This window comes from Gobius niger, assembly GCF_951799975.1.
Source record: "Gobius niger genome assembly, chromosome: 2".
Taxonomy (NCBI): Eukaryota; Metazoa; Chordata; class Actinopteri; order Gobiiformes; family Gobiidae; genus Gobius; species Gobius niger.
Genome location: NC_136853.1, coordinates 23696277 through 23722181, shown reverse-complemented (window position 1 = coordinate 23722181; position 25905 = coordinate 23696277). Strand labels below are relative to the sequence as shown.

General features: G+C 42.0%; 1 protein-coding gene across 2 annotated transcripts in view; it reads left to right on the top strand.

Moving 5' to 3' along the window:
* LOC306981790 (netrin receptor UNC5D-like) overlaps positions 1-15806 on the top strand; it is a 129398-nt gene extending 113592 nt beyond the window's left edge. Inside the window, exons 9-18 of one of the 2 annotated variants that reach the window (XM_079581455.1) lie at positions 174-359; positions 1268-1417; positions 1487-1702; positions 2403-2487; positions 5070-5238; positions 7800-8030; positions 10025-10174; positions 12468-12635; positions 12863-13041; positions 14875-15806. In XM_079581455.1, coding sequence (XP_079437581.1) covers positions 174-359; positions 1268-1417; positions 1487-1702; positions 2403-2487; positions 5070-5238; positions 7800-8030; positions 10025-10174; positions 12468-12635; positions 12863-13041; positions 14875-15082 — 1742 coding nt within the window. In that variant the 3' untranslated portion in view covers positions 15083-15806. Of the gene's footprint in view, positions 1-173; positions 360-1267; positions 1418-1483; positions 1703-2402; positions 2488-5069; positions 5239-7799; positions 8031-10024; positions 10175-12467; positions 12636-12862; positions 13042-14874 lie in introns of both variants that reach the window. The other variant, XM_079581454.1, reaches the window with a different exon arrangement.
* The last annotated feature ends 10099 nt before the right edge of the window (positions 15807-25905 follow it).

Below are 25905 nucleotides of genomic sequence, written 5' to 3'. Positions count from 1 at the left end.
TGTGCATTGGCAGTCACTGTAGAGAGGACTGTAGCAGTGCGACACAGCTTCTAGTAAAAGCCTTTAACATCATGCAATACAAGTTCTGAGCTGCAATAAATGTGTGCAAGATCTCTCCTGGCGTAGTCTAGAAAGTACGATATCTCCTTCTGAAACGTGTTTTGTTCTCGCAGGTGTGGAGGGCAGCAGGGATGTGGCCCTGTACTCGGGCCTGGCTGCTGGTGTGGTCACTGTGGTGATGCTGATCGTGGCTGTAACACTGTACAGACGGAGCCAGAGTGAATACGGGGTGGATGTAATTGACTCCTCTGCTCTCACAGGGGGATTTCAGTCTTTCACCTTCAAAACCTCTCGCCAAGGTGTGCCCAATCACGACTAAACACAACGTGTGCCAAATGCTCTATTGTTTATCTTTGTAGGAGAGCTAATGTGTCATCCAGGGTAATGAACGTCCACGATAAGAACCACCTAACTCTCAGTTAAAAAAACAAGACAAAATTAACTTTGTCAAAAGATACTCAATACTAGTATCTAAACTTCATACTCGTTTGATGCTTCATGTAGACAGAAATATGCAGCTTGTTGCAAATGAAAATGGTAGCATAAAAACAACAGGATGAATAATCGTATTGATCTGTTTCAGGTGGAATAAAAGAAACTCTTTATTTTGTGTGGAAAATGTATACAAAAATTACATCAATGTAATGTTCAATTAAAAAGTTAGCTTTTTCCATTATGATATCAAAATGTGTTGGTCTGTTAACTTTTATGTTTCATAATATCAAAATGACAAGTGAAATATTTATTTTAAGACTGCAGTTTAAACCATCTATAAAAACACCAGCATTCACAAGCATAACTTCACACAATGTCTTTTGTTTTTTTTAACTAAGGCTAGCACATCGGGTTGCCACAGCAACAGGGCTCAGTGGGGTGTAATCAAGTTCATTTTGATAACACAGCAGGAGGCAGCAAAAAGCTTTAATCTTGGTACCTGCTGCCCTTGGAAAAGCCACTAGAAGCTAAATGTGCATGAGCCTGCTCCGTGTATGTTACAGACTGTGACAAGGCTGTGACACTGTGACATTTTGACACTTGTTACGAGTCACACAAGTTTACTCAAAATGTTTTCTGGGTCCATCTTCTGCTTTCAAAGGATTGATAAATACTCAATAATGTCTCTTGTCTACTTAATTTATTTCATAATATTGCTAAGTTTTAAACCCTTTTTTATACAAGCTCTTTGTTTGTTTGTTTTTGTTTCTAGCAAACCCTCTCCTCATCAACTCGTCTATGCAGGCTGATCTGACTGTGTCCCGCACCTACACCAGCCCCATGTGTTTTCAGGACTCTATTGACAAGGACCTAATGGCTGAGCGCTTGCTGTTGGACCCTGTGTCAGAAGTTAAGGTCAAAGGTCGGTCAAATAAAGAGCTTCAAACCCATTCAAATAACTTCTACTTACATGCATGTATACTGTTAGCAGTGGCAGAGAGGGCAGAGTACCCCATCATGTCCCATCATCAGACGTTTCCCAGGGGTCTGGGCCCAGACTACAGTGGGGTCCCTGTCGGGCCCACTCTAGGCAGAAGGGGAAAAAATGTATTCAATGCTCAAGTCTCCCCCTGGTTCAGTCAACCGCTGCACAGAGCGACAGCAGTGTTCGGCCATGAAGGAGGCAAGCTCATGGTTCCAAACACAGGTGAGGCCCTGTCACTTTGTCACTTTCTCCCAGACAATGAAAAATCCTGCAAAATGTTGTCAGATGTTAAAGCTGTCCCTGACACTGGAGCACAGAATGTTGGCATTTTTAATCTGTTTGACCCTGTCATTATCTGTGGCATAAAATTTGAAAATGCATTTGACTGACCCGGCAACATGAACAGGGGTTTATTATTTACCAAAGAGATCAACTTTGATCAGTCAAGCTACTTACTCTATCTAATGACATTATGACATGTAAAACGTTTAACCTTGCCTACTAGTATTTAAAACCATTTCGGACAGTAGCTGAAGAAAACAAATGTCTGTGCTCTGCTCTCGTTATTCAGGCATATCTTTCTCTGCGCCTGCATTCATCATCTTGTCACCTGAGGGCTTTTATGTACTGCTGTATAGATTGGCAGTAATTGTTTGTCATATGCACTTTATCTAAAGGGTGTGCAAACCCTGCATAGCTAAGTTTAGAAAGAGGCCGTCTTTGAGACTTTGTGCTACTGACATACACTCTGCTGCCAGCACTGATTCACAACAACGCACGAGGGATTTTCTCAAGTCAACTTTTGGTGGTACCTGTGTCTCCTTAACTGTCACCTTATGTAAGAGAAGCTGACAGCTCAGCAGGAGCTGCTGTGTATTGTATGTGCTATTCACTGTTTTGCATCGCCTCTGTCTCTCTGCAGGCATTAGTTTTCTGGTGCCATTTGGGGGAATTGCAGAGGACACTACATGGGAAATGTACATGATGATCAACCAAGAGGACAGCAGGTAGGAGACCTGACTGTGACACTGCACTCTTGCCACACCTCACTATCTTCATCCTTCTGTCTCGTCATCCTCCGTCTTATCAACATGAAAACATGCATATGTATGTACTGTATTTAGTGTTCACATATCCACATTCTTAGCAGGTGGTCTACACGTAGTATACAGCTGGCAACAGGATAGTTTATGTTGTTTTTATTGATACTCACCAGGAATTTATTTTTGGAGACAATTTTGACAGATTTACAAATATGGAAAATTAATGTGATATGTTATGAGAATTCTCTCTTGGTATTTGCATTTTTTGTAGCTTCTACTGTCAATGATTACATAAAATAACACATTATAAAAATTCTAACTGCTCAAAGACAAGAAGACATGTTTTCTGGATGAACAAATATCAAGCGAAGCAGACCCACTGAAGGCTTCTTACTGACTTGTCTTTACACAGCACTAGAGTGGCGTCGAGCTGCACATGAAACACATCTGTCCTCTCACGGCCTGTTAAAAGCCCAGGGTCATGTGGGCACAGATACAGATCAGAGGTCAGTTGGAGGTTGTGTCTCAAAGCTTGGTTGCACTTTTCGGCCCAGAGCCTCCCCAGCTGAGCCAGGCCCATGCCCTCCAGGCGGCTGCTCTGCTCTGATAAGCCTGATTGTGTTTACCCCTCCGCCTGTCCTTTTCTGAGCCACGCACCACTGAGCTGTCAGTCAAACCCTATCTTCTGACAACTGCAGAGTCCAGGCCAGAAATTGGATCCTTTCTTCCCCCTTTAAACCCCCGCCATCTACATAAGGCCATGCTTGCCTCAGCAAAGCATAGGCATCGATCAGCTATGGCTTGGTTTCAGGTGTTCACAAGAGCTTCTCTACACCCACAGGGCTTTACCAGCCTGTGTAGTGAGAGGCTTAGAGGGTCTGAGTACCAAGGACACCGTCAGACTGGCTGTAACAAAATATACAGACATGAAATGAGTCACAGATTCCATTGAAACATAGCGGCACACTTTACAATTATGTTAGCATACGTCGATATCCATTTTAAATTATATTGTTGTTTTATAAAGTCTCACATAGAAAATCTAAACTATCAACAAACAACTATTGTACAGTGCTTAATTCAACATCGAATACAGTACTCAGTGATTTAAAAGGCCGTTTTCATTACATTTCCCCTGTGCTGTGAGAGTAACTGGCACTCTTTAAGCAAAAAAAAAAGCAAGTATGAATGTAGTTCATCTTAAGTGATTTAATAATAGCAAACTGCCACAATATGAGGCGTTTTGCCGGGGAGATATTCCTTTGTTCTCATAAGCACAATCAAAGATGCTAAATAACCATCTTTAATCTTTGCTCGCAGGCAATCTGCCCAATTAGCATTGTCTCAGCAGCAGCAGGTAACCTTGTTTTTCTCAGGGCTGATTTGCACAAAGTGCAGCTGCAGGGTCACACGTTTCTCTCATTGCAGAAATGTATTTTTAGACACTGGATTATATCGCTTTCATGATTTTCTTGATTGGAATCTGCTTGAACTGCCTCCCTTCACATTTACGACGGATCATTGAAGAATGGTCGCTGTGTAAACGTGAAATCATGTCACATTAAAATGTTATAAGCTACAAATTACAATCATCACTTATTTGCAAAAACTTACAATACATAATAACAATGACTTTATTTACACAGTCCACAGCGATTGGTAAATCTGTGAGTGGCATTGTTGCGATAGGAAAAGTGTTATTTTCTGATTTTGCCCTTTAAAGGTTTTATTCTAATCAGAACCCTCAACATTCCAGACGACAGCAAAATCACATATTAACACATTTCCAAACTCAAACTGCCACTTGCTACAAAATGTTATGAAGTGCCTGCCCTCTATCGCAGATCACTTTGTAAACATTGGTTGGATCCTCGAGGTCGGAGGTACTTGGAGTTTAAATGAATGTCCGAAGGGGAACCACTGTACACGAGTATCATTAAGTATTGCAGTTTACTGGTATATGATAAGTGCCTGTCTAAATGTATGAATTTTGAACGTGTACTTCATTCCTGGCTGGCTCTCTGATGTGTTTTAATAATGATGTGGAGAAAATGTCCCAGCTACACTACAACAACAGCGTGTCCTGTTTGCTGAGGTGTCCAGCCGGGCCATCTGCATGAAGGATGGTGGGCCCATCGATTGCTTTCTGTCTTTAGGGATTCCAGCCAAGATTACGCCCGAAGCCAAAAGCGCTATGGTCTGACTAATCTGTCACCAGACCAACTTGAGCAGGCGTCATAGGCTCCATCGACCCACAGAGCATACACGCTGAGTGCATAGGCCTGTCCTCCCCAGACCCACTGTCCATTAGTTTAGGCTCTTTAATCTTCCTCTATCTGTGTGTCAGCATGTCAGCTATGGAGAGGGATTGATTCATTATGCTTTGTTTCATTTATTAAAGGGTCACATACACATTTTTCATCAGTCTGATTTATGCAGTTATTGTTATTGTGCTTTATTAGGAACATAAAGCACAGATGTCTTTCATAAATGAACCCCGTCATTGGAGAGGCTCTGTGTTAATAAATGTGTTTTTTGTGTTGCAGCGCCCTCTCTGATGAAGGCACAGAGATCTTCCTCAGTCCAGCAGTCACATACGGTCCTACAGGTCTGGACTTGTCCTGCCCCATAGCCATGACCATAGCTCATTGTGCAGAGATCTCTGGTAACAACTGGACCATCCGATTAAAGAGGCATGTACAGGACAAGTGGGAGGTAAGAATACTTTACTTCTAAGAGCAATAATAAATGTAGTTTTTGTCCTTTTCTCCTGAGCAGTAATGGTTTATGTTAAAGGGGGAGGGGATTATGCAATTTTGATATATCTGAAGTTGTATTTCGACGCACTTCGCATCTTTAAGCATTCTTTTTATCTTCCCCAGTGGTTATTCTTAGCACCGCAGCAGCAGCTCAGAGAAAGCTCCTCCTTTTCCTAAACAGTTCCTCCTGAGGCCTTAAGTATTCGGGAAATGCTTTCCTTAGATTGAGTTCATTGGAATAACCTGGAGAGAGTGATATACTTTGTATTTTTACCAAATACCTGCAAAAAGCATAATACCCCCTTTTTAAGACTTTACTTTTGTCCAAAGGTTACAGATGACATGTACAGATGTACAGATCACCTTTGACAATGTTTTAATTGGATCATGGACTGCACAATAGCAACGAGTCATGGAGTCTTGTCTGCATGTCTTCATTTTTTTAAATTTTAACAAAGAACTAATAGAACCCCCTCCTGGAACCACCACCTTAGTGTGGTGGAGGGGTTTGAGCACCCGCATGATCCTGGGAGCATGATCCTGGCTTCGTGCCCCTGGTAGGGTCGCCCATGGCAAACAGGTCCTATTTACCTTATTACGGAGGCTCGCGTGGGCGCCGCCATGAATTGTGCCCGCCCCTTGTCTCCTATCATGGGGCTGGAGAAGTCCAGATAAAATCAGTCACTACACGAAAACAAAGCAGTTTTTCGGCCGCGCTCAGAAACGGTGCAGTGTTGACATGTTGGTGCAAATGAACATCGGCCATTTTACACAAATCAATCGAATAAACATCAGATTTGAGCGGAGAATATTTTCCCTCGTTCTCCGTTAAAATGAACGGGCTTCGCGCTCGACCGGAAGTGTCTGGACAACGGAAGTGCAGAGACAAGGCAAAAAGTGGCAAAAGTGGGCGGGGCGGAATAAGGTGAAAAGGTGACGGGTCAGACAAAGATCAGTTCAGAAGCCCCTTATGAGAGACCAACAGGCCCGGTTGGAACCATGAGGCCGTCCTTCTGTGGACCCACCACCTGCAGGAGGAGCCATAAGGGGCTGGTGCAATGTGATTTGGGCAGCTCCAACAGCTGCCCCCACGACCCGGAAACGGAAAAGTGGAAGAAAATGGATGGATGGATGGACCAATAGAACAAAACAATCCATCATCCATCATTGTAAAAAAACGCCCAAATACAAACTTGGAATCAATCTATCGCTGGTGCAGCGGGCAGAGCTTGCGCCTCACAGCAAGAAGGTCTTGGGTTCAGGACACTCTCTGTGTGGAGTTTGCATGTTCTCTGCTTAGGTTTCTTCCAGGTGCTCTGGTTTCTCCCACCACTATAAACACGTACAATGGGGGGCCAGGTTGAGTGAGAGTGTGTTTGAGAGTACGAGGACGGGACAGGCGTGTTTTCATGCATGAGTCCCGGCTTTCACTAACCTGCACCGTCCAAATCAAATTAAACAAATAAATAAACCCAATCAAAGTGTCCAAGAGCTTACATGACCTTGTGTAGCTCTGAGTAACTCTCTGCACACTTTTTTCCTCACAGTGACATTTACACAGATGTAATTTAGCAGCAGATGTGCGGCACAAAGGAGCCATCACTATATGCCACAGGACAAGACGAGAATAGGGCAGAGACACATGGAAGAGGGATGAGACAGCCAGATGAATTTGGGGAAAAGAGCAAAAGATGTTCCCCCAGAAAATGCAACACTCTGACCCTTCTCTGTCACTGTGAGATAATGAGCCCTTTATCTGAGGAAGGATGCTTACTCAAACGGCTTATGTCGCAAATTAGTGACATGAAAGAGAGATGGAGGTCTATGTCCCGCACTTTTATTCTTTTTGCCCCATCTGCCTCTCAGTGCCAACCCCATTACTGTGTGCACTGCTGCGGCATTACAGTTTGACTCCATCATCTCTCTGGCTGTCTGAGGAGGATGAGCTGTGTCATGGCGATGCCTCGTGTCGACAGTGCTAATAAGGCAGATTTGGAAGGCTGTGGGCGACTAAATTACCCAGCAGCCTTTTACGACTTAGATGGACCATATGCAGAGGGGACCTGCGGGTCACAGATACGTCTAATGGACGAAAGAGGGAAGTTACGCTTTCTATGGCGTCATATCTGTGAGATCTGCCGTTATTTACTGGGCATTATTTTGGGGATTACATTTGACTCAACTATGGTAATAGATTATATTAATCTATTATCAAAGCACACAATAGAGTATTTCTCAAACTGTGCTATGTATACCATAATACCACTTATAAATGTGTAATAACTTTAATGTTGTGTTCAGTTGTGCTTTGAACTTATAATTTAAACATAGTTAGTGGTTAACCTTTGTCCCATAAAAGTCTTTTACTAAACGGCTAATGAGCATGAATCAATGAATATTTACTGCACTTCAGTACTTAACAGCAACTAATGGAGGCAACAGAAGGAAATCTGCTGTCTTTTAAATCGTATTTTAAGATTTTTGTTAAAGGTTTGCGGTCTTGTTTTGTCTTTACAGGAAGTGATATCAGTGGAAGAGGAGAGCACGAGCTGCTACTGTCTGCTGCAGGCTCAGAGGTGCCATGTGCTGCTGCAGAAGCCGGGGCGTTACGCTCTGGTGGGGGAGCCTCTGAACCAGGACGCAGCCAAGAGACTGCAGCTGGCTGTGTATGGAAGCCCTGACCCCAGTAACGCTCTGGGCTTCACCCTCAGGGTTTACTGCGTGGATGATACACCACATGCCTTTCAGGTAAACACCAAGCACATTTTTAGCTGTCACTATCATCTTTTCAATCACTACTCTCACTACTGGAATGTTTCAAAAATGTCCATTTATCGCAAATGAATCCATAACGGCAGCGATTTAAGCGATGTGCTGCAGCACAAAGGAGAGGAAGTCAAACAATTAGACCAAATAATCACTGGCATATGACTCATTGGCAGTGGCTGCTGTTTTTGCCTTGAAGACTTTCTGTGTGGTGTTTGTGCTCCACTGAAAATCTGCTCGTTCACTAAAATGGCCACTGGGAGATGCTTGATGGTAGACAAAGAGCGAGTTTTAATTACCAAGACAACAGATGCTCCAAGGTTGTTTCTTTGCCCTTTCTTTGCGTAATTTAATTTGCTCTGTTAATTAAATTACTTTCTGCATTGCATTCAACACAATGACTGTTTGGGCTCGTAAAATGAGCCACTTTCTCAGTTGTGACAGTGATCAGATCTGGGCTGTCTGTGTGGATGCTGGTGCCCCCCTCTCTCCTGTCTTTGTGTGTGTCAATTAACAGAGCAAATGACACCCTTTAATCATGAAGGGTAATGTCTCCCGGACGATTTGTGCAAGAGTGCATTTTTAAAACTGTCTGTACTTCATTATGTGGATAGTACCTGTTGTAATACTCCTGCTCACTTACAGTTGCTCTTGGAAAGTGGAATCACATGTGAAGAATTGTATGTGGGTGCCGCGAGTCAATTCATTTCTCCTCTCTATCAGTCAGACACTGTTTTGTTCTTTTTGATCCCCTTTGTTTGTGCTTCATACAACAATTAATTTCCCCAGTGAGTTTGAAGCCGGAATCGATCAGCCTGAAGACAGCCGAATGCTTTGCATTTCCCATTCTGTTCAGTGCGCCACCGGGTTTGATGGGACCAACACACACATCTAATGATCTTTTCTACAAACAGTTCTGTGGGCAACTATATTTTACTTGTATACGTATGACAGAGATACTGTGCAGCATAAATCTCAGACATTATCCTGCTTGTGAAACTTGTGAAAAACCAACACCTCTCTACAAAAAGCAACATAATCATTTGTGTCGTACCACAACTATGCAGATGACACTCAAATCTACGTGTCACTGACGGCTGGTGAAAATGGGCCTGTAGATACTCTCTGTCACTGCATCAAACAGATCAGTTTGTGGATGCAAAACGACTTTCTCCAACTAAACTCAGACAAAACTGAGATCATTGTTTTTGGCCCACGGACACAAAGACAAAGTGTTTTCAATCACCTTGAGTCTCTCTCTCTAAAACCAAAAAATCAGGTTCAAAATATAGGTGTAATCACGGACATCTGAAAAACATCACTAAGATCAGAGGAATAGTGTCAAAACCAGACTTAGAGAGACTTATCCATGCATTTGTCTCCAGCAGGTTAGATACTGTAACGGCTGCTCACTGTTATTCAGCTGCAGTACATCCAGTCGTGACCAGAACCAGGAAATACGACCATATTAGTCCAGTGCTCCGGTCTCTGCACTGGCTTCCTGTCGCTCAGAGAATAGAATTTAAAACAGCTCTGCTTGTGTTTAAGTCTGTTCATGGTTTAGCACCAAAGTACATCTGACATGTTACAGCCATAAGAACCATCTCGGGCCCTGAGAACTTCAGGGAGGGGTCTCCTGGTGGTTCCCAGAGTCAGGACTAAACACAGTGAGGCTACGTTTCAGTTTCATGCAGCTAAAATCGGGAACAGTCTTCATGTGAGACAGGCCTCAACTCTGACAATGTTCAAATCCAGGCTGAAAACAGTTCTTTTTGCCCGTCCATATGACTGAAAGTATTTTATTTGCACTCTTCCCTTTTACTGTAATTGATTTATTTTATTTTATGTTGATGTTTTTATTGACTTTATCTGTTTTCTTGAATTTTCTTTTCAACTGTGAAGCACTTTGTATTCCCTTGTGTATGAATTGTGCTCTACAAATAAACTTGCCTTGCCATTTTCTCTTCCATGATCAGAAAGTGGCAGTGGCAGAGAGGAGTCAGGGCGGACGGCTGCTGGAGGAGCCCAAAGTAATGGTTTTCAAGGGAAACAGGCTTGGTCTCCAGGTGTCCATCCAGGATGTCCCACAGCTGCTCTGGACCATCAAACCTTTCACCACCTGCCAGGTACAAACTCAGACCATGTTGGCATTTGAGCGTGTGTGGCTTCAGTCCAACGCTAATGTTATTTCAAGTGACTCTGAACTTTATCAGGGCAAGACCTCGGAAGAAACTCTGCACCTTCATCTTCTATGCTTCTTTTGATTATCCATTAGAGCGCCTCTCTGTGATGTCTTGTGAGGCCGCATCAAAGCTAAAGGACAGGGGCAAGGACGCAGAGGGAGATCACTAAGGCTATAGCTATCTTATCTACTCATACAACCTTACAAAATTAATTATGACTGCCAGGCATTCACTGACACGCGCATACACATGCACTGGAATTCACAGGTCTCTACCTCGGGGTCTGCAAGCGCCTTGTTCAGCTCTGCCCTGTGATGTTTATCCCAGCAGTAACATCCCATTAGCAGAATTAGACCAGCCCACAGCGCCTGCAGAATATCAACAAGGCTCTTTTCTTACAGAGGCAGATGTAATTGAACAGAGCGATGGACGTTTGTTTTGAATTTGCTCCAAAGGATTCTTTATAAGTCACCAATTATTACATCTGGTTTCTCCAATAAGGACTGGGACTGATCCAACCCTTAAACTAGCTTAGTCACCGCACAGTTGACTCAACTTTTTCTCCCTGCTGACACACAAAAGGCTTTGAATCCCTCTGGTTAGTCTCACTCACTTCAATGTCCATACTTCTACCACCTCTGCAGAATATTCCCTTGACTTCCAGCATAAATACCTGTTGAATATGCAAATGATGCCCCTCCACTGCAAGAAAGGTGAAGTCCAAGTGAGTCCAATAAAGCAAGCATCGTCAGGAACTCCAGAAAGGACTTCAACCCAGTGTGCTATAAACACTGTGACAAATATAAGTGTGAAAGACAAAACTAACCCCTCCCAGTGGTCTACATGTAGCCTGTGAGCAGAAAGCCTTAGTGTCACTGACGAAGCCTTTTGGATGAGAGTCTTAGATGATCAGTCTCAGCCTTAACGCTCGGTGGCGCTGCTGTCTTGAACAAGGCAGTGGTGCCGGCCAAATCAGAGCAATCAAGTAAAAGAATCCAAAAGACAAACAAAAAATGGCAGAGATAGAGAAACACAAGATTGAACATGAGGGCCGAACATTTCAGCCACAGTGGGGACATGATTATTTCTTCACAGAGGTAAATGGGAGATGTGTTTGTTTAATCTCCAACAATAATGCTGCAACATGAACACAGTATTCATGTGTTTATCACAATTCCTAATAAATTCAGCCAGTTGATGTTAATTTTTTTCATGTTAAGTTACTGTGAGCTATACATCTCAGTCTGTGCTGATGAGTGATTGTGTTCATTTTCTCTGTGGATTACCTTTTTTCTTTGTTGAAAAAAAGGAAAATCCGTTAATAGAATGCTGTGATGAACGCTGTTTTTTACTTTACGCATATTCAATTATAAAGCATAGTTCACATTTGATTGTATTTGCTAACTTTAATACAACGGGTGAAGTTATGTATCTGACCTCTGACCTCTGAGTGCGGCCCAGTTGTTTTTATTTGTCTGTATGTGGCCCTCAGTGAAAAAGGTTTGGACACCCCTGATCTACACAGTACAGACTCATCTATAATGAGGAATGGTGGCGCTATCACACAAGGCCGGGGAAACTGTGGTGTAGCAGTGTACTCGCTTTTTCCTCCCACTGTATGTAAAAACCTGGTTACCACTGTAAGTGAATATCATGTCAGGAACAGATTCATGAAATATCAAATGATTGTAGCTAAAATGTAAGGGCTTAAAAATGTCCGTGGACAGCCCTCCAATGGGACGGATCTCCTCAGATGACCATTATGCATTGCTAGGAATTGTTAGAAGAACAATACATCAGGATTCTCCACTGATCCATCATTCGCCTGCTACCACTGTGCCATCACCATACTCTGCTGTTTATTGTCATAACTCCCAAGTACAACTATCAGACATCACTGGGCTACAGAATCGGGCTCTAAAATGTCTGCAAAAGTCAGTCTTTCCTCGAGGGAATGCAGACCTTTTCCAATTCCCAACATTTTATTGGACATTTCTGGGGAAGAGCAGTAACTTAGACTTTAATGGGACGTGTGTGTCCCTACCAGCTCGAATACCTGATGGATAAATGGCTTGATTAGGGAACAACATTGATTGTCTAAAAAGGCCAACCATTTGCTGTTAATTAATCATTCAAAAGTGGGTGGCGGTGGAGGATCTCAGTAACAAATGTAGTGAGAATTTAATGAGTCCGTTGCCTTCTTCACTCTGTCCCTTTGTCTGCTGCCCCACCTCAGGAGTTCAGCTTTTCTCAGGTGTGGACCGCTCGCCAGTGCCCCGTGCAGTGTGCCTTCTCTCTTGAGCGATACAGCCACCACTCCTCAGCTCACCTTTCCTGCAAGATCAGCGTCAGACAGGTCAAAGGTGACAAGCAGCTCCTCCAGATCCACACGTCCATGCTGGAGGTGAGTGGGCGGTGGACAGCTTGTTCGGCTTGTTAATGACTCATTATATTACACAGTACAACCCTTGATTTGATTTAGAGGTAATGAGCCACTCAGGGAGCATTTGCACATAACGTGAAACCGACTTGATGCCTTGTTGTCCTTGACTGTAATGAGCACACTTTTGAGCTAACAACTTGTGTGTGTTTGTTTGTTGCACTGATTTATTTATTGTTTTATGTTGCCAGAACGATAAGGGAGTGATACCTTTTTCCAGCCAGGCGGACTGCAGCATCTCCTCTCAGACGGGGTCGAAGGCCTTTAAAATCCCTCCGTCCATTCGTCAGCGAATTAGTGCCACGTTTGATTCAGCTAGCGCCAAGGGGAAGGACTGGCAGCTGTTGGCTCAAAAACTCCAAATAAGCAGGTAAAGCGACACTATAACACCAGCTCATTCATTTTTTAAACTACACTAGACTCTTGTTCATGAAATAAATTGCTTAAGATGCAAAGAATTCACTGGAGGACATCATAACAGTACAATTTTTGTCTTGAAGCTAATGGCTAGCACTAAATAACATAAAGGTCTACCATAAAGGCCTGATTGGTGGAGGGCTGCAGAGGTAGTTGTCCTTCTGTAAGGTTCTTCCATTGGTTCCCAAAGTGCGGCAACTAATCCCGCAGACCAACTTTTGGTTGCCTAAAGAAAAGTGTGGGGAACGTTTTCAAACCTCTCTTAAATGCACCAATTGAGTGTTTGCTTGCCCTGACCTCCGATCTGTGGCCCTTCATACCATATACACTTCAATATCCGGCCCCCGAGGGGAAATGTTTGGACATCAATGATGGAGGATTAGCTTTGCCCTGCCATTTATTGTCCAGTAACTGTCGTACAGTAGTGTTAGGAATGACGTAAAGCTATGTTGGTTGGTAGAAAATGAATGAAATGTTATAAAGGAGTAAATTGTTAAAATGTGCATATAGCAGGATATTAAAGTAATGAATATTGTTATATTATAATTGTGTGTGGCAATGTGCATACAATTGACTCATACTTTCATACTTTCATTATTTTTATCTTAAACTCAACGACTGTAACCAGCCTAATCTTCCATCCTCAACCAGCCAGCCTTCAGTAAAGCACCACTGAGCTGATTTCATTATAGATCTGGAAATACATGCACATTGCACCATAAATGTGTAAAACAGAGAGGAAAGGTCAACTTTGGAAAAGTCAGACAAACTCTGTCTGAGAGAAATCTGCGGGACGGTCTCACAGTTCTGCCAATGCAGAGATGTTGCTCCTGCTCGCGGCTAAGTGCACCAGAGGTCAGACAGGCCTCCTGCGTAGGCTATGGTGGTTTGTTCAGTAATAGGTCAGGTCTATTAGTGCTTTCAAAAACGGTCAATAATTAAGTGTTTATAGCCATGAAGAGTGCTAGAGTGCTATCTATTATGTAGACTTATTTTCTTTAAAGCCGGAAATTGTTTTTCAAACCTGCTTATAACAGAATGTATGAAAAGAATACTTGAAAACAAAAAATAAACAAACAAATTAAATACAATCTGAAAAGGGGATGGAAGTAGCAATGCTTATTAAATTCACACAACACCACTTACTACAGAACAACATAACACAAGGCAAAGACAAATGACTCTGATTCTACTCACCTCTTCCACATATAAACAACGAGGAACAATGCCCAAAATGAGGAGGAGGAGATTAGAGGCAACACACTTGTCTTGTAATTTTCTTGAAAGTATGTTTTCGAAAGTATGTTCTCAGCAACTGGCAAGAAAAACACGAGGGACTCTAACTAGCACAGTCAGCGAGTAGATTAATAAGGAATTCATTGTTGACAACAGACCTCTGTGCCCTGGGGATGGGAAAGCACTTCAGAGGTTCTACTTCTAAAATAACATGGAAGTCATCAATAAAGAAGGGAATGGGATATTTGAAAAGAGATCAGTACCAGATGAGAGCGCATTATCCCGATGAAACAGTGCCCTCTGTTGGATGGAAGTGTGCATTGCTTTCGCAGATGGTTTAAGATAGCTTATTCAGTGTTTCTATACCTGCTAATGCTGTGCCCCTAAATGACATGGTATCAATTTTAAAGTGTCAAGCATATTAAGGAAAAAATATGTGTACGTAGTACACATGTATGAATGTATGTAAATGGACACTTACATAATGTATATAAATATGTAGTTTCAGTTGCTATCTGAAAACTGTAAAAGTGTCTCTGTCTCCCTGAAGGAACCTGTGCTACTTTGCCGGTCAAGAGAGCCCCTCGTCGGTCATCTTGAGCCTGTGGGAGGCTCAGCACCAGGACGCAGCAGACTTGGACTCTTTGGCCAGTGCTCTGGAGGAGATCAGCAGAGTACAAGAGTGCAGGACAGACTCGCTGGGCCACAGTGAGGAAGAGATGGGCTCACTGGACTCAGACCTCAATCATCTGGGATAACGGCACAAGTTAAATCTTTCCTGCTGTGAGTTTTTGTTTGGGAAAAGATGATGGAGGTTTAACTGTTAAACCTGGACTTTTCTGATAAACCAAATAGTAAACTACACAGGAGTATTTGTGAAAAACAATCTCTTGTTTTCCATAAAGATGCTCCATCGAAGCATTTCTCAATGAGGATTCGAATCATTGTCAATCACAGTCTAAATACATTTCAGGACAGTGTATCCAGGATATACACTGGACTCTTCACATATTGTAAGATGGAGTGTGTTTTTGACTTTCTGCCAATCAATCATGCCATAGCAGTGATCTGGCTGCAGGATCGGATGCACGGGCACCTGCCCTTCCACACTCTTCTCTACTGTCAAAACATCCAATCTCATGTCATTCAGTCGGCCTTTTTCTGCTCCTCTGCACTGGCTAAGATTACTGTTTGTGGGAGACATATTGGACTTGGGTTGACAAACAGCTAAAATATCACACATGAGAAATGTCAGACCTTACAGTCGTGACAGTAATGACAAAGTGACTTTTACACCTGAAATTATTATCTTTTTTTATTTATTTAAAAAGAGAAGCTGGATGGAATAAATTGGGCACTCAATATGACAGATACTATATTACAGAGTTGGCATAAGCTTCAACAGAAACACTATGAATTGCCCCTCCATCTAATAGGTTGTTAAACCTGTCCCTTAAGCTAATAAAGTGACTCTGTGCTAAAGCCAGTGTGACTGTCTCCTACTGCACTCTCAGTTACACAGCCGCCAATGTTTCTGAAACATCTGAAACTGGTGCCCATCGGCAAGACTGGGCCCTTGTGCGCCTTTGTTAAATATAGGGCTTATAAACTTGATTATTTCTGCTTTTAAGTTGAAGTATAATGCCACATCAAAACAGATTAAGTGAATGTTTATTCTTGTTGACATTTTACACAGATAATCTTTAAGGGCAAAGTTGGTCTGATTTTTTTGGTTTCCCTCTGAGACCTGGGGTTTATCCATGTTAACTTTTTTGTGGCTGATTGTGAGAATTATTGGTTCGTAAATGTCCTGAGTTTTCAATATTATCCATAGTCATTTGCAACTCATTGTCCCATATCTATAGAAAATGACAGCAAGCTCATTATCCACACACTTTTACATTTCAATTCAAATTGGACATAACCAATGTACTATTTGTTTGTAGTGTCTTACTTCAGACCATGCAGTGACATATAGTCCAGTCACCATGTTTGTATTTTTCTTTCTTTCTTTATGATTTATTTATTCAGAACAAGCAGTGACTAAGCATTTAATATATGTAACATTGTTCTCGACACAGGGCCAAGATGCATGTATCCATCTGTTATCTGTGTGTGCGACAACACACACCATGAGAAAGGTCATGTCCTTGAGAACTACTGCAGACGGAGACTTGGGCTTCTTTAGGTGGTCCTCAGGCTCATCCGCAATGGTACACTTTATTTTAAATCACTTTATTATCTATTTCATTATTTTGTAATGCGTTTAAGTTGGGTGTTTGGTCTGGTTTGGGACATGGTTTTACCGCAAGTCTAGGTCCGTTGCAGGCGGTGCTTGAGTTTTAGAACCACTGTCCTGATGTTCTCTCTCTGTACTCATAAAGTTTTTGAATCACCAATGTAAATGGGGGAAACGCATGTGAGTTCAAATGCCAGTGTCCGATGGCTGACTATGATTCAAGTGTTCATGCCAGCTGGGGAAAATAATAGTCTAAAATCCTTCCAACTTTGACTCGGATGGTGTTTTATTTCCGACCACCAGATGGAGCTGTTTGTCCTCAGTTGGCAGAGCCCTGTCTTAATGTGTTTGCACTTCACACTTTCAGACTTTTTCCATGACATGGGCCACTTTCTTTTCACTTGTCCCACCACACAGCTGCATTCAAATTCCTCCTCATCATTCACGTCACATCAAGTTTATCACTGTACATTATTTTGTATTATTTATATACATGGGGCTTTTCTCCTCGCCGCGCTAAACTAATGTCATTTTCAGCCATGCCAAATGTGAAATGTGTCCCAGCCGGATGTCATCTGTCCCACTCTGCCAAACGGACAGGCAGCAGCTTTTCCCAACATGCCCCCTCGTCCCCCCACAAGACACCACACACACACACACACACACGCACACACACACACACACACACACACACACACACACACACACACACACACACACACACACACACACACAAACAGGGCCCACGAAACCGGCTAATGCGCTCCACCCACTGGACAACTGCTCTGACTCATAGCAGAAGATTAAAGATGACTCTCTTCTCTCACTTTCTTTTTTTTTTTTTTTTACCCCATGCCCCCCACCCCCCATCTCTCTCGACATCTTTTTTTTTTTTTCCATGGCGGATGAAAGGCCTCCCTGACACCCACTCCATGCACATACCATTCAGGCCAGGACACACAGGAAGTCTATGTGCTGCGCAGAGGGGAAGGGGTAGCGGGGAGGGGGGGGGGGGGGGGGGGGGGGGGGGGTAGAGAGTCAGGCGGGGGGGAGGAGTGGAGGGGGGGCAAATGCAAGTCATGTGAAGCTCATGAGAACTAACCTACAAAAGTTGAAACTTGTTTTTCTTTTTGCCGACCTTTTACTGTGGTCCTCTTGTTTGCCCCTCCGAAGGCACACTCACAATCAGATTTATCCTCTTTTTTTTTTGTATCCATGGCAACTTAATTTTGGAAGCCACTTGCAGTAGTGCCAACACAAATCATGTAACTTTATTATTTTGTTTTTGTTGCTATCCTTGAGTTTGATGATCCCAATTACATTTTTGCCACTTGTGAGCCTTGCTTCTTTCCTTTCCCTTTTTTTTTTTTTTCCAGGAGGCGCCATGTCATTTAGCTGAGATTAGCCTGAGCCCAAATTTGCCATGGAACTGTGAATAATTGCATCACGTGGAAAGGCATACTGGGTGCATTTGTGACTTTAACAGTGTAGCAGATCCAGGGAGTGGGTGGCTGCGGCCCAAGCGAGCACACAGCGGCGTCACGTCGCATGCTTTGAATTACTGTACATTTGTGGCTGGCAGAGCGTCTGCTGCCAACTGTCTCAGCGAGGATCAGACAGCTAGCATCAGCAGTGTGGGCTCTGCCATGAGGCCTGCACTAATTCCATGGCTTTTTCCAAAACTCTCAGCCGCACTCACAAATACACCATTCATCATCTTCACTCATGCTCACTTATCCTTATGGAAGAAGTCATCTATACACTGACACCCACTCACATCAGGTTCACACACTGATAAACTGTGGTGGACAAAAGCACAATAAATATGTTACATTTACCTGAAAATCTCAGAGTTTAACACACATTTTCTCCAGTTTGGCTTTACCCAAATCTAAAAGCTTAAAAAAAAAATAGCAACAAAAACGCAACATAAAATATGACAAAAAGCAATGAAAACATGATAAAAAAAAGACCAACAATGTGACAACAAAGTTCCAATCACTTTTGTAGGTCTTAGCTTTCAAATGAGGCATTACACAGTTGCTCTCCAGCTGAGGAGTGTTTAGGTTTGGGTGAGTTGGTCAACATCCGTCACACAAGAAGCACAGATCTTGCTAAATGTGTTTTATCATTTCCATGTGACGTTATATAATTCAATGGAAACATAACTTAATATAGAGGTACAGCTAACAACTGGAAATAATTTCCCTTTTAACGGAAATACTGCAGAGGATTTGACCTGGTTTATGACAAATATCTCTGCAATTACTGGGTCTGTCCACGTGAAACAAAAACTGGCACAAGAATGTGGCATCGTCTTTGTCAGCACAAACTATTGAATCAAAGAAATAAAAAGGCGCAATTGAGTGAATGATTTTAACCATATGATAAATATGTCTGTGGTAAATAATCATCAGGTTAAAGGGAAGGTATGTACATTTTTGTAAATATTGCATAAAGTGACCTGTATGTTCAAATATGAGATAAAGATTCAAATCAGATATTGGTCGATAATAGATTTCAACCTTTGAATCTCACTGAATGAACTGTGAATCAACCCAAGTTCAGCTGTACGTAGTTGTAGAGCCTTTTTAAACCACAGAGCACATTTTAGGAATTTTCTATCACGACTCAGAGCTCCGTATCTGCTCCATGTGCACCGCCCGGCGGCCCGGTAATCTCTGCTGCTGACTGAAGCCTGTCTTTTACACAAACCCCAGAAACACACACAGTGGGGCGATGAATCAGGCCACTTTACAGCAGCACAGGCCTCTGTCCAGGTGCCAGGGGAAAGTACTGCTCATGACATCACAGAGAGTGCAACAAAGAGCCGCATTCCTGTGTCTGCCAATAATCCCGTGCGTTAATGTACAGCCCACTCCAACCAGACAGCACCAGTCAACAGGCACACCGAGGGTTAACCTCTAAAGCAAACACGGTCTAAGCTTTGATTCTGACCCTTCACCTGTGTGTGTGTGTGTGTGTGTGTGCGTGTGCGTGTGCGTGTGTGTGTGTGTGTGTGTGTGTGTGTGTGTGTGTGTGTGTGTGTGTGTGTGTGTGTGTGTGTGTGCGTGTGTGTGTGTGCGTGTGTGTGTGTGTGTGTATCTGTTTGGGAGAGGAAGCTGCAAGGACAATAAGACACTTGACAATGTATTTCCAGTTTATTTTTTGCCAGGAACTTCTGCACCATTTGTACTGAGCTTTTGTCAAACTGTTTGAATTTTCCCATTGGTGCCACAATAACGTGTAAACAGAGCGCAAATACTTATCCCGTTCTCAACCAGACTTTGAAGCACAGCTGTAGGAGCCTTGAACCAGAGTTGAGCGTATAATTGTAACGTTGCGATACTTGACAATACTAAGCCTTGAGGCAGAGTTACTCAAACCTTTCACACTAACTAACACTGGACTCCAGACCTAGATCCAGGTCAAATCAGGACTAAACCATAATGGTCAACGGTCTCAACTTATATAGTGCTTTTCTACCTCCATCAGGCCCAAAACGCTTCACAGTAAGGATCCACTCACCCATCCACTCTGTCATTCATACACCAGTGTACGCAGACACTGGAGGAAAGGTGGGAGAAGTGTCTTGCCCAAGGACACAACGACAGTGTGCATCTTCAGGAGCCGGGATTTGAACCCCTGACCTTCCGCTCGACCAACTCCGCCACTGTCGCCCAATAATATTAAATAATAGTTAGTTTCTCAAAGCCCTACGGAAGCAAGGCGACCATCTGTGCCCTCAGCCCCTCCCACCACCAGCAACCACTCACTCACACGCTGCATTCATACTGGCCTATTGCACATGTTTTAGGGATGTAGTAACTTTGTTGTCGTCCAAATTTGATTAAACATGTTCAAGGAGTAAGTTCTGATTTGTGAACTAAACAATGCGCCATGTTCGAAGCTGCTCATTTATTTTCGACCTCATCTTGTGAACCCTGAGAGCAATGACCCCTCGGTTGCTGCCACTGTTGTTTTTCTTACAGCACTCTCTTGTCCGTGGGTCTGCAAACACATCCCTGCTTACTCTGAACCCAAAGAACTCGGTTCCACTGATATCAAACTTTCCAACAGACTGCACCAAACCTTCATACTACTGTGCGTTGACTTTTCACTTGTTGTTGCATCAATAGATATATATATATATATATTGTTTTTGGTATGGAGTTGCAGAACATGCCAACTCCAATCAGAAGAAAGGCGACAAACACAGACTCAGATCTGACACTCTTATTGGTGAATACATTCATTACAGTATTATGAACATCAATTCGGTGCATATTAATTACACAAGAATGATTGTTGCAGCCTGTTCCTATAAGTAACAAGTGAAACAATAGACAGCAGGGTCACAAGATAAAGTCACTGACGCTCAGGAAAGTTTCTCTTCCCTTTATCTCTTCTGCCTTTCCTGCAGCCCCAGACAAGGCAGACGCTTTCAAGGACGAGACAAGCTCCATTTGCCGCGAAATGTATTCAACGTACAATCACTGTGGTGCGTGTGAAAGAAACGTTTTATTTGTATGAAAAAGCGATATATATATATTCCCAAGCAATTTAAAAAACAGCATACTTCTCCTTTGTGTAAACTCTCAGTCGTACAGGAGTTTTCCATTAGGTTCATCTGCTCTTGGTGGCAGAAGTGTTGAGGACATTCCACTTCTCATCCAGGAAGTTTCGTCAGTGACTAATAATCTGTGTTTGGCAGCAGGCCGAATATATACTAGTTCAGTAGGGGTTTAACTTTTAATGGCACCACCTATTTTTATCCACTTATTCTTTTGTTCTTGATACCGACTCACTGAACAGAGATTTGTTTGGGTAACAAGACAAGCAGGTACCAGGCTTTTAACCAGTAGCTTTTTTTTAGAATAAAAAGTGAAACGCTTCTTGCTGGATTGTGTAAAAGTTGACGAAGATTCTTAGATGAGAGGCAAGTACAGATGACTGCTTAGAAACACTTGTCTGTATATATAGGCCTACTACTTGTTATTTATTTGCTTTGAATAGGACAACTTCTCACTATAACTCTTCCCCCTGATCGATATCCTTCTATAGCCCCAACTTTCCCATCAATATAAAAGATATATAGAGATGCAAAAAGTGGCCAAACTAAAGGCAAAACTATTAAAGGTCAACTTGTCAAAGTGTTGAAGCAGAACTAAGTAACTCATGCCCCTAGAGGCCATAAACGCCACTGCAGATGTCGTAGCATGTTACGTTTTTGTACTCATGAATTGTCCGTGAGAGTAAATACTACACTGACAGAAAAGACAAAGGGACAGAAGGATATTGTACATCCAATTACACAATGAAGTTTTTTTTTTCACTCTGTTTAAGTGGCGCTTGCCCGCAGTTAGCTTTGCCCGTTAGCCTGTTAGCTTTTTCTTCGTGATTACATTAGTGTGTGTTGGGGCCTCGGGGTCGGAGTAGGGGGAGATGAAAGACCCCCCAACCATCCCAGCACTCGTATTACTCCCAGAGGGACTACGGGAAGGATTTATTAAAGGAGCTATACCTGATTTTTATTCATTTATTTTATTTTGTCCTACTTTAGTATACTTTGAACTCAATCGTTTGTGGGGAAAACAGCGTGCATCCAATTATCAAACATTTGTATCAATTTTATGAACTTTCCGGCTATTTTTCTTGAATTTTTGTGAAAATGACCCTGAAAAGTGACCCTGCAAGTTTAATTTTGTGGTTTCCCCTTTCATTGTTTGCAATCAAAAAATTCAGGTGGAGGGCCTTTAAGGTAAACAAGTTAGTTCTGCTTTTCAAAATTAGCTTTAACAGATCAAGTAACTTTTTTAAGACTAAAGTAATAGCATTTGTCATCAGTTTAAACATGCTGTTACATTATCACTACTGCCTAATTTATTTAACTAAATCCACAACAGTTTGCCCTTAGGTTTAGGCCAATAATGAATTACTTATTAAAATGACTTAATATGTTGTGGGACGGTTGACTCAACATTCATCCTTAGGATAAACTAATGCAAATCAAATAAAGATATATAATTATTTCCAACTTTGCAGCCGTTCACAACAGATTGTGCCAAACACACCTATGCAAATGAACAAAGAGCACAGGAGCCAAGGATGCAAATGATCAAACTTGTTGTTACCCTGGTCTCACCAAACTATAGAATAAGTTATGCATTAACCGATCTTAATTTGTAACCTATGAGAGGCTTTCCCAAACTCTCTGTATAAACTCATCAGCCCGGTGCCATAAATACAGACAGGCTGAGGATAAGCCTCCAAATAACTCAATCATACATTTCCTGTTTTTAAGCACGTAGTTGGTGACCTCAGACGGAGGAGCACAGGATGTGTCCAAGTGGAAGACACAAATTTCCTCGATGGATTTAACTCAAACGGCACTTCACTTTGTCAGGAGCCTCTGGGATGCATTCAAAAATAATGTTGTTTGTTTGACACTTGTGAAAGACCGGTCACGCTTTATCATCTCCCCTTATGGTGACCTTCTTTTTCTTACCTCCTCTGTTCCCAAAAACACACACACGGTCTCTCACTTTGTCATAGGACCAGATCGGTGAAGTTCATTCAGCTTCATCCCTACAACATCAGGACGTCTAGAACCTGCGGCTTTGACTCAAAAATTTAACTTTCTGTGTTATTTGTCCAATCACAGTTCCATCTGTCTGAGGCGTGGCCGAGTCCAATCCTGTTTGTTTAGCTCAGCTCCCTGTCTGTTTTCTTGATTGTTTGTTTTGTAAATGACCCTGGACCGGAGCCCTGCCCGGCTAAACATTTCCCTATGCCCCCCCCCCTGCTCTGCACAGGATTTGCACTGCAGAGCCACTTAAGATAAGATGTTGTGTGCAGGAACTATTTAAGAGGATGTTTAATCAGAAAAGCAAGGACAGTTTAAGAATACTTTCTCGCTTAAATACTGAAGTAAAAAGGTCATTCCAGAACTGGAGGACATTTTACATCTCAGCCTTGAAATTTCACATAATCCAAATTATTATTATTATTATTATTATTACTATTATTATTATTATTATTATTATTATTATTATTATTATTATTATTATTATTATTATTATTATTATTATTTAAGCATGCAGCTTTAGAGAAAACTGTACCAAATTTAAATAAACTGAGATAAAATGTTTAAATACCAAATATGTCTGGAGTATCCCCTAAAATGCAACCGTCCCACCCCCTTGATCGTCAAATTGAATCTGAATTTAAACTGTTAAAATACATTTTAAATGAATTTTCTTTAGGAAACATGAGTCACATGACACAATGGAATTGACGTCATTGGACACTTTTCCAACAGCATGGGTAAAGCAGAGGTGCTCGGTCAGTAATAATATTAAACAGGTTGGTCTATTCCAGAGAAAAAGCTAACATTAGCATACATCTGCAATCATGTTACTTGGACTACTCTGTTTCAGATACTTGAATGTTGGTAACAGGGTGGTATAGCAAAAAACAAATAAAACATTCAAAACTAATGTGTTTGATACCTGAGCTGAGCCAATCCAGCTTTTTATAGTTTATTATTCATGACTATATAACAGAAAACACAAAATGAACAGTCCAGATGTCCTCCAAGTGTTGGATGACCCAAAAACCGAAGGACCTAATTGTCTTATAGGCCAAAGACCAAAAATGGTACATTGTACGTGCAGCGGTTAGCGCTCGTGGCTTCACAGCTAGAGGGTCCCGGGTTGGATTCCCACCTGGACGGGGCCTTTCTGTGTGGAGTTTGCATGTTCTGCCCGTGTCTGCGTAGGTTTTCTCTGGGTACTCCTATTTCCCCCGACCATTATAAACATGTACAATAGGTGAATCCTCCAGGCAGGTGTTCTAATCATCAGCCTGGCTCCACATCTGGAGATGGGTCCCGGGACGCAGCGCTGCCGCTGCTCCCTGCGGGACGTCCAGTGGCGTCGAGGGATGGGTTAAATACGGAGGACACATTCTGTTGTACAGTTTAATGACAAATAAAGCAGCAAAGCAACAAATGAACATAAACCTCATAATTTTCTCTTTTTTGTGTCTTTCATGAATTTCACTATAGCAATAAAAGAATAAAAGGGAATTGTGTTATGTTTTTATTATTGGTTTATACTTAGTTCTTCTAGTTGGTGGAAACATCGGCAACACCTTTAGAAAAATGTGGGGAAAAATGGTCAATTATAATTTATTTGGTTAATAACAATATTCTAAATTAAACAATAATAGATTTTGAATACATTAAATGCCAGCCTTTCATTTGACCTCTTTTAACCTAATCATTTTTCCAGAGGCTCCGTGGACCCTCTTGTTGTGAGTCACTGATACAGGCATCATTTTGATGCACAGTAAGGAATGTGTGACTTGATGCCCTCAGGTGACCAAAGGGTCAATCTTCAAGACGGTCTATAGCGGCTCAAAGTTCTGTTTGTAGAAAAGGTTGTAAGTAATAGTAGATGTTAGTCTGAGGCTGTGGTCATAGGCTCGTCAGCTGGTCCCCTAAAATGACTATGCAAACAATCTGGAACCCCCACAGTGAAAACAAAATGATCAGAATAATAATGGCTTACACTTGTATTGTATTTCAAGCCTGTATTACTGAGTTTCTCAAAGCGCTACACTGTTATCTTTATTCATTCACTCCATGCTCGGTGGTGGTGAGCTACTATTGTAGCCACAGCTGCCCTGGGGTAGACTGATGGAAGTGAGGCAACCAGTCTGTGCCATCGGCCCTTCCGACCACCACCAACCACTCACTGCATTCATTCTAGCCTGTTGTACATGTTTTTAGTGGTAGGGGAAACCGGAGTACCCGGAGGAAACCTACACAGACACGGGAAGAACATGTGTGCTAACCACTATCAAGCAAAAAACAAAAAACATTATGAATCAGGCATAGTGACATGTATTGCATTGTGTAGTTTACTTTATTTGAGCAGTTTACGTTCACTTTTCATTTAAAAATGCATAACTACAAGTATGGAAGCTCAAAAGGAGTTGGCAGAAGCAAGAAAGCTTATACATGTCAACCCCATATTCAATGTAATATACTTTTACATAGCAATCATCCAGTATATATTACATTGACTTTAGATCTAAATATTTCTTCCTAAGTTTATCAACGTTTAAATTAAAGAAGCAACTTTACAATCAGTGCATTAACCTTTGACTTGCAGCACTGACAGCAGCTTGTCACATTTGAAGTTTTTCATAGGATGAATAAAAACATAAAACAGTACATTGGACAATGTGTGCCAAGTAAAGCAGCATTCCTCAATCTTACTTTTGTATGTAATAAGAGTATCTCAAGTTTACACAGTTCATCAGATTGTTTATGTA